The 12,138-nt window shown below is 40.5% G+C and overlaps 2 protein-coding genes across 3 annotated transcripts; one reads left to right on the forward strand and one right to left on the reverse strand.

The window, feature by feature from the left end:
* Positions 1-142: 142 nt before the first annotated feature.
* Positions 143-2,903, forward strand: LOC147627971 (uncharacterized). Of its 2 annotated transcripts, XM_086814934.1 has the most exons (4): positions 143-262; positions 344-1,773; positions 1,877-2,189; positions 2,303-2,903. In XM_086814934.1, exons 1-4 carry the CDS (start codon positions 194-196, stop codon positions 2,777-2,779), a joined length of 2,289 nt encoding a protein of 762 aa, XP_086671060.1. In that variant the 5' UTR covers positions 143-193; the 3' UTR covers positions 2,780-2,903. The 2 variants fall into 2 exon arrangements, with proteins under 2 accessions (XP_086671060.1, XP_086671059.1); XM_086814933.1 differs by having other exon boundaries at positions 159-1,773.
* Positions 2,904-4,080: 1,177 nt separating this feature from the next.
* Positions 4,081-5,005, reverse strand: LOC147627972 (uncharacterized). The gene is made up of 3 exons (XM_086814935.1): positions 4,846-5,005; positions 4,592-4,696; positions 4,081-4,484 (listed from the first exon to the last, which is right to left on the reverse strand). Exons 2-3 carry the CDS (start codon positions 4,688-4,690, stop codon positions 4,239-4,241), a joined length of 345 nt encoding a protein of 114 aa, XP_086671061.1. The 5' UTR covers positions 4,691-4,696; positions 4,846-5,005; the 3' UTR covers positions 4,081-4,238.
* Positions 5,006-12,138: the final 7,133 nt, after the last annotated feature.

Genomic DNA, 12,138 nt, shown 5'->3' on the forward strand with positions numbered 1-12,138 from the left:
AAACGCGTTTCAAACTTTAGCAGACCCGTTTGAAACGTTTCAAACGTCTGGGAGTTTGAAATGCGTTTCAAACTTGGCTTTTTATTTTTTAATGTTATTTAAGACGGGTCATATCAGTCGATTCAGTCGCTTTCTAGAGAGAAAAAAAACACGCCGTGCATAGTACAGAGGAGAAAGTTGACTGTCCTTCCCCATGCTTGCCTTCGTTCGTGTGATTTCTCCGCCACCCGCCCCCTCGGGACCTGTGCACCGTGCTAGCAAGGTTGGTACTTGTCTGTTTTCATATTTTTGCTTGATTTTTGCACCAATTTCAAAACTTGAAATTTGGGCAACATCCTTCCAGGCTTCCGAAATGCCTCGTGCTAGAGATTCAATGTGGACTCATGTCATTCCCATGGGCAAGTATGGGGGTTCAGGCACTGAAAAATGGAAGTGCAAGTATTGTGATAAGGTCTCAGGTGGATCTGCAAACAGGATAAAGGCTCATTTTTTAGGTCTAAAAGGCAAAGGCATTGGTGCTTGTGATAAAGTGCCCCAGGATATCAAAGCCTCTCTTCTACAATGGAGGAGGGAGCAAGAAGCAGCCATGAAAGGATTTGGAAGCAGCCATGATGACATGCAGGAAGAGGAGGAAGATGTCACCAAAAGAGCTAGAGTGGGTGATGAACAAGAGATGCAGAGTCAAACGGCTGTAGGTTCTACCTCTGCTCCTTGTGCCCACAGGTCTTCCTTGCCCATTAGGCCTTCTTTGAAGAGTGCAAGCATTAAAGCTCGTTTTCAGAAAGCAGCAGTTGCTGAGGCCACCCGTGAATTGACAAGGTTGTTTATTCAGTGTGCTTTGTCATTTCACATTGTGCGCACTCCAAGATGGAAGAAGACCATGAGAGCCATTAGCCGCATTGGGTATGAGTGGGAGGGTCCCAAATATGACTCCTTACGTAAGAAGCACTTGAGAGATGAGAAAGATCTTGTACAGCTTGAGATGGAGCCTTTGAAGGCAACATGGCATAAATATGGATGCACCATATTATGTGATGGTTGGACAGATATGCGGAAAAGGAATGTTTATAACATTTTGGTGTCCTCCTGCAAGGGCGTAATGTTTATGCGTGCCATTGATGCTTCAGTTCCAGGGACGGTGGTAACAGGAGCCTTTATATGGCAACACATACGCCAGACAATGTTAGAGATTGGTGCTCAGCATGTGGTGCAGGTGATTACTGACAATGGCTCTAATTGTGTGTCCATGGGCAGAATGCTAGAGGATGAGTTCCCAGAGATAGTGTGGACTCCTTGTGCAGCACATAGTCTTGACCTCATGATAGAGGATGTTGCTAAAATCCCTTGGATTTCTGAGATCTTTGCTATAGCTCGGAGCATGGTGAGGTTTGTTACCAAGAGGCTAAAAGTCCTCTACATGTACCGTGCCCATAGTGATCTAGAGTTGCTCAAGCCCTCAAAGACCAGGTTTGCGTACATGTTCATTGTGATTGAGAGGCTAGTGAGAGTCCAGCAAGGGCTACTCCGCACAGTTGTGTCACGAGAGTGGATGGCATGGGAGGATCGAGAGCAGCCCAAGGCAGTGGCATTTGTGCGTGCTGTGATGCGAGAGAGTTGGTGGGATAATGTCAAAGCACTTGTGAAGGCCACTCAGCCTCTTTACAGTGTCCTTCGCATCACAGACATGGAGGGCAGCACTCTTGGTCTCCTTTACGAGTTCATGGACCGTATTGGAGAAGCCCTGAATCGGTGCACCGTTCTATCAGCAGAGAGGTATGTAATATGCAATATGCATGTCTTTCCAGTTTTGTACTTGTCGGGTTTATTTGGCTTTGGTTGTTGGTGAATCGTTATTCGTGACTTGGTCTATGAATAGGGTCCAGGACATCAGGGAGGTTTGGAACCGTAGATGGAATTGGTTTCATAGACCAATCCATTCGGTTGCCCATATACTGCATCCTCTATGGCGTAATGCGGAGCAGTTCAACAACGAGGAGTTGGAAGAAGGGTGGCAACAGTACATCCAGAGGTGGACAGGAGGTGATATTAATCTCTTGAGAAAATTGGAGGATGAGCTCTTGGAATATCGCAATGGGAGCCGTGTGTTTGTACCCACCGCACTACTAAGAGAGACACATCTACAGCCAGTCTCATGGTGGGAGAAATATGGGATTGGTACTCCATTGCTGGCAAGTGTTTAGTATTCAAATGTTACATCAATAATAGCCATGAATCATGATGCAATGGAAGGTTAGTGCTTTATCATGACTACTTACAAAGTTTTATGTCCTTTCTATGACAGAAACGCCTTGCATTGCGAGTCCTCTCACAAGATTGCAGCTCTGGGCCTTGTGAGAGGAACTGGAGCACATGGGCTCTCTTCCACACAAAGAAGAGGAACAAATTGAGCAGTGCTCAATTAGAACGGTTGGTTTATTGTCATTGCAACCTCCGTCTAATTGAGCAACAAGGCAATCCAATCGAGCCGCGCCAAGTGCATGTCGACAAGATTGACATAGAGTTGGTGAAGGATGTACCGGATATTCCTCAGGAGGAGCGTGACATCTATGCTATGCTTTACGAGGAGTTGATGGCACCAGCTCGTATCACACGAGTGCATGCATCTAGAGATGGAGCTTCTACGAGTGCTACGGCTACAGAACCTGAGATTTATGGAGCTGAGGCAGAGTCTTCTTCCGGCACAGAGTCAGAGACATCAGAGGATGGAGATGACCATGAGGAGGAGTCGTCGTCTCCGTCTGAGGAGGATGACTCCTGAGTCCTGACTCCTGATTCTATTTTCTACTTTATTTTGTACTATGTACTGTGTGTCACATGTGACACGGATTGTGTTTGACTATTTACTATTGACTCTTGAGCTTACTTATGATGAGCATTTACCATTGAGACTCTGTGTCATGTGATTTATCTATTTAGTATTATCTATGATTGTTGATTCATGAATCATGATTGAAACCTGCAGCCTACAGCCTGCAACCTTTGAAGTTAAAGTTTGGCATTTGAACTTTGTAGTTTGTACATATTCAGCATACACCATGGCTCATTTCTTTCTTGCATTGTTTTTATCTAGGATTGAAGTTTGAAACTTTGAGTTTGAAGTTTGAACATGGATGACTGCCTTGGCATATTTGGCATTTGCTATCCCATGGGCCATGGGCCCATTATGCATAGATGATAGTACATACTTATTACTAAATCCTGATACATCATACAAGCATGCATATATTCAACATATTATCATTTTATCAACGCTATCAATGATCCCATATATTCTGGCATATAAATATCATATATGGTATTGATTTTTCACATGCCAAGATGGGAAAGCTTGAAACGCGTTTCAAACTTCTGGGAAAGGTTTGAAACGTTTCCAAAACGTTTTACGCGTTTTTGAAACGCGTTTTTTGAAACGTGTCGCTACTATGGTGGGGAGTGGTAGAGATGGACGAGGAGAACCCCCTGCCCATGCTCTGCCATTCCCTTCCCATTGCAGGATTTGTCTACAGTTTTGTGAAACTGCTGAAATGCCCAATTTTTGGCCTGGTTCAGCTGGCTCAACAGGGTGCAAAGATCATAGTGGCCAAAAAAGTTAATTAAAAAAGTGAATCACCATTAATCATTCACCAAGAATGTCTCTTAATATAACCTACTTAAGCTCTAGTGAGTATTGCCATCTTGTGTCGGATGGTATCTAGTAAATCTGCTCCCAGATTGAGGATATAATGAAATAGACTAAGGTTCAAGCCTTAGCAATGTAATAGCAAATTTTTTAACGATTCAGCTCCCTCTCTGTCTCTCGCGCATTGATCACTATTTGTCTTCCTCTCTATCACTCTCCGTCTCTTGCGCATGAATCGTCAGGTTCAAAGGGTGTTCTCTCGCAATGTTTTTTAATTAGGTTGTTCAAATACTGATCGTGATTCGTCTTCCTCTCGTGATTCGTCTTCCTCACGTGTAGATTGTTGTTCTCTCTCAGTCGCACGAAGCCAAATGGCCTCAGCCACCCAAAACTTCCACTATATGCTTTTGTAAACGCAATGGGAGTCGATCCAGAACAAAGTTAACCTTATGAAACCTAACGCTACAATTACGAAGGTTTACCTTCAAATGCCCCAGTCCACTAATTAATTATTGTAAAAAAGCGTTTGGGACCCAATTAATAATATTATATTATTAAGATCTTGCATGCCTCTTCACCGCCGACGAACTGGGAGTCACTATACGTCCAGGGAGTGAATTATAATTTGCTGCCTCTTGTCTAGGAAGAGTAGTGGCTGTATGGTCTTCTTGGTTGCAGAAAAAGGACGCTTGCACACGAGGAGGTGCTGAATTGGTGATATATCGCGCGGGGCTGATGGTTTAGGAGCCACCAGCATCATATTTATAGGTGAGGCCAAAACGTGGAACACCAGCAAGGCATGGCGTGCAGGAGAAACAGAAGGAGCATATACCGACAGCGCATGCTGGATCAATTGCACAACTGTAATTCTTTACATTTCATGGCCAACGAAGAGAACAAACATCTACACAAGAAATGAAAACATACAACATCAGAGCAAAGAGAAGAGACCTCGCCCACAAATCCACACATGCGTGTTCCAGCGGTAGTCTTTGTCAAGAAGAAGGCGAAAAAATGCCAAAAAACCAGAAATGGAAACTCCAAAACCATCGGTGCCTGAAAAAAAAAATCAAGAAAATTACATCGAGAATTTAGGCATCCATGTTGCAGAGTTCTCGTCCCTGAGGAAAAATAGGAAAGAAAAAGACACAGCAAACCTACGAAAATCAGCAGGATGACAAGAAAAACCAGACACGTCTCCATACATGCTGCTTCCAGAAAGGAACACCACGACGACCCCCACATGCAAAAACACAAACGTATCCATGCAAAACCTCCTTCCAGGAAGAATCGTTCTGCAACAAACCATCCAGAGCATCCACAAGCTGGCGACCAAAAAGGAAGACAAAAATCAACGCAACATGGAAAAAAGAAGAAGAAGAAGAAGAACCACGTGTCAACCTTAGTATTATTTATTTACACCACGCAAACCATCATGCATGTGTGTGTGTGCGCACTCAAAATGGAAAACGTACACTTAGAAAGGGAAGCATTTGACAAACTCACCAATCCAACCATAAGCCTAATAGTTATGCACCTCCACCCCTAAAAAGCGAAAGAGTCACACCTAACCTAGGCTTTTATACAGTTTTAGTTATCCAAGAACTAACACCAAACCTAGGCTTTTAGTTATCCAAGGACTAACACCTAACCTAGGCTCAGATACCATTTTATTAATCTAAAGAGAGTGAGACAACTTATTCAAATCCATGGTGATAAACACTATTTTTTTGTTCTTCGAGTTGGGGTTAGGGGAGGCCAAAGTAGTCTTTGGACTCGAACACAAAAACGCTTTTGTCATTAACTTTGCTAGGCGGTTGCATTACTCCCTTAAGACATAGCCCGGGGAGACCTAGTTGCCTACGGCCACCAAGTACTCTTGACAAACCAAAATGAATTCAAGCTACCAAACCGATTGCATTAGGTTCAATGTCATATAAAGCACAATATAAATAGAATGTAGCCAAATGGAAAATATAAGACAACTCAAAAGCCAAGTGTGAACTCAAAAAATCTTCTCTATGAAGAGTCCCTCCATACGCTTTTTCTATGTTGTCTTCTATTGCACCATTGAAACATTTCCATTGCCACCTCCCACCTTCCATCTACCCCTCAAAAGCGAAGGAGTCACACCTAATCTAGGCTTTGATACCATTTTAGTTATAAAAGGACTAACACCTAACCTAAGCTCAAATACTATTTTAGTAATCTTAAGACGATTAGGCAACTGACTCAAAACCTGTTAATTTTGTAGCAATGTGATGAGTTATGGTGGATCAAATGCAAGGATCAACATGATTAGTAAGTAATTAGAAGATGATTAAGATGAGATTAGTGTACAATTAATCTAATAGCTTAATGAGGCATGAATACTCAAAAACCAGCAATTTTTCATTAGGTTAATGCCTCGATTTATAGCTTTTACATCCACAAGGTGCCAAGCATCTACTCCCACTGATTTCTCCTTGATTTGTGTCACCTCCCTTACATCTGGGGGCACCTTTTCCTAGAATCTTTTCATACCTCTATATTCACTCATGCTACCCTTAATTCTCTGATTCAATGGATTCTTCTCACCTTTGCATTGCTACCCTTAATTCTCTCATTCAATGGATTCTTCTCACCTTTGCATTGCTACCCACTCAGTTATTACAGACTCCCTTTTTACAGTCTCTAGCTAAGAGCTTGTTCCCGCACACACCCATTCACTTGCATATTTCAACACCTCCCCTCAAGTGAATAATTCTAGCACATCTGGATCCTATACCAAGTTTCCCTCTTACTTGGTAGCCTGCGAGACCAGTGCCGCAAGTCCTTATTCACCACTTTCATGAGAGTGTTTGTGGATGACTTTAGCATGTTCAGAAGAAGATAAGAACACATACACTAGCTACTAATGCTATGTTTGTTAGAGAAATGCAGGAAAGCAAGGCTTTGTTTGAATCAAGCTAAGTGTGCATTCGCATAACAAAAGTGGATCCCTACTAGGACACATAATGTTAGTAGAAGACTCGACAATCGATCTAGCCAAGGTAGAAGTGATGATAATGCTATAAGTACCAAGGAATATCAAGGAATTATCAATATTCCTAGGGTAAATTAAATCGCATAGTAGATTCATGAGATATTTAGCATAGAAGGATGTGGAGTATGTCTAGTCGAGTGGATGCCATGAAGTATTCCAAAATTTGAAGAAAATGTTTACTTCAGTAAAACCAAATTTTGACCTCATATTTTAAGCATTGTAGCTTCATATTTTAAGCATTGTAGCTTCTTGAGCCCATTTATTTTTTGTTTCTTTAAAAAATATAAATCAACTTTGAGCCATCTTTTTGTTTGAATCCTTTTATATTTCACTTACACGGTTATTGTGAAGTGGTGAAAAACATGATTCCATCTAGTTTTCTACTTGTGCATATTTACATGGAGGAGTTTTCGGATTACTAGAATAAAAAGAAAAGGGCTAAAACTATCTAGGATGCATGGAGACAAATTTACAAAATTGGCCAAAACTAAGAACTAGGTATAACTCAAAATTGGCCAAATCTAAGAACTAGATATAACTCAAAATATAATACAATCGAGGAGTAACAAATTTACAAAATTGGCCAAAACTAAGAACTAGCTATAACCCAAAATATAATACAATTGAGGAGTAACAAAAACATTTTAGTCTAGAAAGACAAGGTAGGACGAGAGAATGGTCCTAGGAAAATGAATGTTTCACAAACTTGCAAGCTAAAAAATCATAGAGTACTACTCGATTGCACATTTGAATAATAAACTAGGCTTACATGTAATAATAAAGAGACGGGAGGTCCTATTTTCTCTACGATTTGCACATAAAAGCACAACTTTCAAATAGTTTCTTTTGCAACAACCAAGGATTGTAAATCAACATGCGCACAGGTCATGGACAATAAACTATCTTGTATGTCTATGGTGTAGACTCAAAACTAAATGTGTTTCATTTCTTTTTAGAAAACATGAAATCAGAAGCAACTCTACAAATGTGTTCAATGTCAAATGTACTTGGCAACGTGTGGATTAGCTGCTATACTAGTTAGTTAGTGATTGGGTAATCACATAAAAGGTGGGATAATGAACCATCTATGGGAAAGGTGCTCTCTCTTTTGGATGCATCATCATACTCATGTGTTTTATTTAGAATAATGCTATTGGCAAGTTTATCCGGTGGGTATGTTCAATAATAATTAAACTAAGGTGTGCATGCAAATATTAGATGGGAGGTGGCAATGAAAGTGTTTTTCAGTGGTGCCATAGTAGACGACATAGAAAAAGTATTAGATGGAGGTGGCAATAAGATTGTTTTTCCAGTGGTGCAATAGAAGACAACATAGAAAAAGTCTATGAGGGACTATGCATGGAAAAGTCTCCTTGAGTTCACACTAAACTTTTGAGTTGTCTTGTAGTCTCTCTTTGGCTATTATATTATATAACGTTGCACTCTATACTCACTCACGGTTTAAGATAGTGAATCTAATGTATTTGATTTGTCAACTTGATGTAACTTTTGTTTATCACAAACCTACTTTGATTGTGTATATCATCGTGGATTTAATCAAGCTGTTTGATTGTCCTTAGATAACCAAAATGGTGTAGCCTAGGTTAAGTGTTAGTCATTAGTTAACTAAAATGGTATTATGTGGATTTGATCAAGCTACTTGATTGTCCTTCCTTAGATAGCCAAAATGGTGTAGCCTAGGTTGTGTCAGTCATTAGTTGACTAAAATGGTATAATGTGGCATCAGCAGAGCCTAGATAAGGAAGGTGTGCTTCCTTAGCTTGGGTAAGATTTGGAAGTAGCTTGCATTCTCTTCTCCTCCTCTTGTTTGGAATACTACCCTTAATACAATGGGTGCTCCCATTACCTAGAACGGGGCGTGTTGTACCTAAGCAGCAAGGGTCATGTGGTAGATGCTCACATGGCATGTCTTAGGTGATGTTTATCAGGTTCCTAAACCATTCTCCTTTGAAATGTTGCAGGCATATTTTTCAATCCAATCTTTAGTCTAAAAGTCATTATATTCAGATAAATGCCAATCACCAACACTGTTTTCTCTTGATGTTTTGGAGTCATCCATGCCTTATCATATCCATTGCATCCATCTTAAAAGGAGTACATTTCATGTATCAGCTACTACATCCAACAATGAATCTATAAATGGCAGTGGGCATGGATGTAGTTGCATTGAGTTTTCTATAATATCTATATAGATTTTGAGCTTCCCATTATTTCTTCAAAACTGTGACTATAGGAGATAACCATTTTTCTTTTTCCAACGATGGTATGGACTTTTTTGCATTGTCAAAATCACTCCTTGTTCTTCTTTCACAAGCTTAGTGACTTGCTCTTGGACCCTTTGTTGTTTCACCCATTCTTTCAGCTTCAGCTTAGTCTTTGAATCAGCTTCAGCTTAGTCTTTGAATCAGCTTCAGCTTAGTCTTTGAATCAGCACTCTCTCATCTGTCTTCTCAACCATAGGCCCTCACAATCTGCTTTACCATCACCATTAGCTCTTGGGGCTTCTCCTAAAATAATCTCTAGGGTAAGACATCTATTTTTACCATGTTTACAACCTAAGTTGGTCTTGGGATTATCTTGTATCCTATAGTTTTCACTACTGATGCCTTTGATATACAAGGGAAAATTAGTTATTCTATGACCAAGTGTATTTAGTAGGCCCATCCTACTCCTCTTTGACCAATTCTACCACCTTAACCTCTTCTATAGTGATGGTTGTTGTGATGTGATACTATTGCTATTTGGACTACCACCACCACCACCACTACTACCTTTACTACTATTGTAGCCCTTTTTCTACTCGTGGATTCCTATTTTGAGTGTGTTATAGGTGCACTTTTATTTGTTAGGTCATAAGCCTTATTATACACGGCACATTGCTCATCTTCTTTAGATATCAATTTAAACTTAACTTGCATTTGTTTTTACACATACCTCCTACTCCTAAATATCTTAGATTAATTGTATTTTTGTTTGAGAATTAATTGGTACTCTCCTATCTTCTCTCTCTAGCTATGCTAAGTTAGCTATCCTATGCAAATAAATTAAATGACTCACCAATATCTTCTCTAATTCAAGGGTTAGGCTACTCATCTAGCTATGGGCACTTTGAGGGTAATAACCTTTAGCTTGGAGGGTTAAGGGAGTACATTGTTTACACAATAATATGCACACCCTATCAATAAAATACTTTTATATTAAGGTTTTAGCTTAGGATAAATTTTGAAATTCTACCCCAAGGTCAATTTCACTAGCATAAAGAAAAAGGTTGTGTTCCAACTAACTTCTAATTTAGAATATGAATCAAGTATATGAAGAGTGTAGAGCCAGATTCATCTTCGTATCCGCACTAATAAGCAAGGGGAATGAGATGCTGGCTGAGGAATCGACCAGTGAACCTAACTGTGAATCTTTGGATGCATAGCTTTTCGAACAGGGCCGCAGGTTGGTCTGAAGGAGATCAAACGGTGAGGATAAGCAGGCTCGCGTATCCTCCCGGTGTGACGAGCGGGTTAGAAAGAGCAAACCGGTCTTGTTAGCCGGATAATTTATTTGTGATCGCCTCGTCTTTTTTTCAGTCCGAAAAGGGAAAAGAACTGGGGTGGTCTCTCAGACATAGTCTTTTCATGCAGCGGCCGTTTCTTAGTCCATGGTCCATTGAATGCTCGCATGTACAAATGACTCATTTTTTTAATTCTCTGAGAACTAAATAGTTAAGGAAAAAGGACTACTCTCTCTAGGAAATTTATTCAATTCAAAGAATAGGTTTGATAATCATAATTTATGGCCAAACTATGTATTTTTGAACAAGTTAAAACATAAATATATGAAATATGAGTTCAAGGCTTACCTTATATATATAATTTGATGAATTCTTTGATGGTTGGGAGCTCTAGAAGTAGGCGAGTGTTTCTCTAGGGATTGATGCCCTTCTTTGACTCTTCTCTACTCCCTTTTATCCATTGGATCAAGTTTGGGTTGATGAAGGGCCATAGTGGACTTGCTATGGACCACTGGTCATTGTTACACCATATAAACTATGATTGTACCCTTGTACCAATCAAGTACCGTAGCAATGATAGAGATCTAGCACCTAGCTGCACTTTTTATAACACCCTAATCCTATTAAAAGTGATAACTAATTGCTTTTTTCAAGGTAAACTATGAACTAAGCATGTGTAAAGCTTAAATTAGAGCTGTGTAAAGCTTAAATTAGAGCTGTGTAAAGCTTAAATTAGAGCTGTGTAATGATAATTATCATTTCTTAGTTTTAAAAAAATCCATGAATTTTTCTTGCAGGGTGGGGAGAGGGGGCGGGGGTATAGGCCAACTATCCCCTATTCATGCCCAACTAGTCCTCTGTGCCAAGGGGCTAGTTAGTCTCCATCCCATTGTGGGCTCAGCTAGTTAATTTGTGAGCTGAACTAGATAATGGTGTACTAGATTCTCATGGTTGAGTTTGGGTGATTCTCAACTAGTTGAAGTGGTGGTTGCATTAGTTATATTAGTGTGTATGTTAGGGTGTGCTAGACTACACCTTATCAATTTACATGGTCCTGCATACACTAAAGTTGACTATAAGAGATATGCATGCGATATCCAACTTTTGAGAAACAAATTACCACTTACTACTCTTGATTTTTACCACCTAACAATTCCACCCTTGGTTTTTCATTATATCGTAGTTTTGGAACCTTAGTCCATTTAACTGTTGGAATTAGGGTTGCAAGAAAGCACACAAAGCTTGGAGAAGAAGAAGCAAGAATGCACACAACACAAAGTGTATTAGATTGTGTCAATGTACAAAAAGATAAGTTAGTCCTAGAAGGATAGGCGTATATAAAAGCCGGGGGAAAAAACCTCCTAAAGAGGGAAAAAGTACCTCGGCGGTCCTAAGTGTGTTCACACACATCACTGCCTATATATATGGCAACAAATCCCCCCTGGGAGTGATGGTGTGAGAACGAGAACTGGCACTCATGTATAGGGGAGTGTGTTCACACACTCCACTGGGAGTGATGGTGTGAACGAGAACTGGCACTCATGTATAGGGGAGTGTGTTCACACACATCACTGCCTATATATATATGGCAACAAATCCCCCCTGGGAGGAGTGATGGTGTGAACGAGAACTGGCACTCATGTATAGGGGAGTGTCATGCCCAAAGTAGATCAGTCCACAAAGGGGAGCAAGCCCAAAGCTTTGCGGAAAGCTTCAAACTTCTCACGAGGAAGCAACTTTGTGAAAAGATCGACGAGGTTGTCCTGTGTTGGCACATAGGCCAAGCTGATCTCTCCTGCTGAGAGTCTCTCCCTGACATAGTGATAATGCACCTCAATGTGCTTTGTGCGAGCATGAAAAACTGGGTTTCTCGCAACTGCCAATGCGCTCTGACTGTAAGTGAAGAACTCCTGTCCAACACCCAAGTCAGCCCCCATAAGCCGTCTGAGC

The sequence above is a fragment of the Cibotium barometz genome, chromosome 20 (genome assembly GCF_041138505.1).
Source record: "Cibotium barometz isolate CiBa-2024 chromosome 20, ASM4113850v1, whole genome shotgun sequence".
Classification (NCBI taxonomy): domain Eukaryota; kingdom Viridiplantae; phylum Streptophyta; class Polypodiopsida; order Cyatheales; family Cibotiaceae; genus Cibotium; species Cibotium barometz.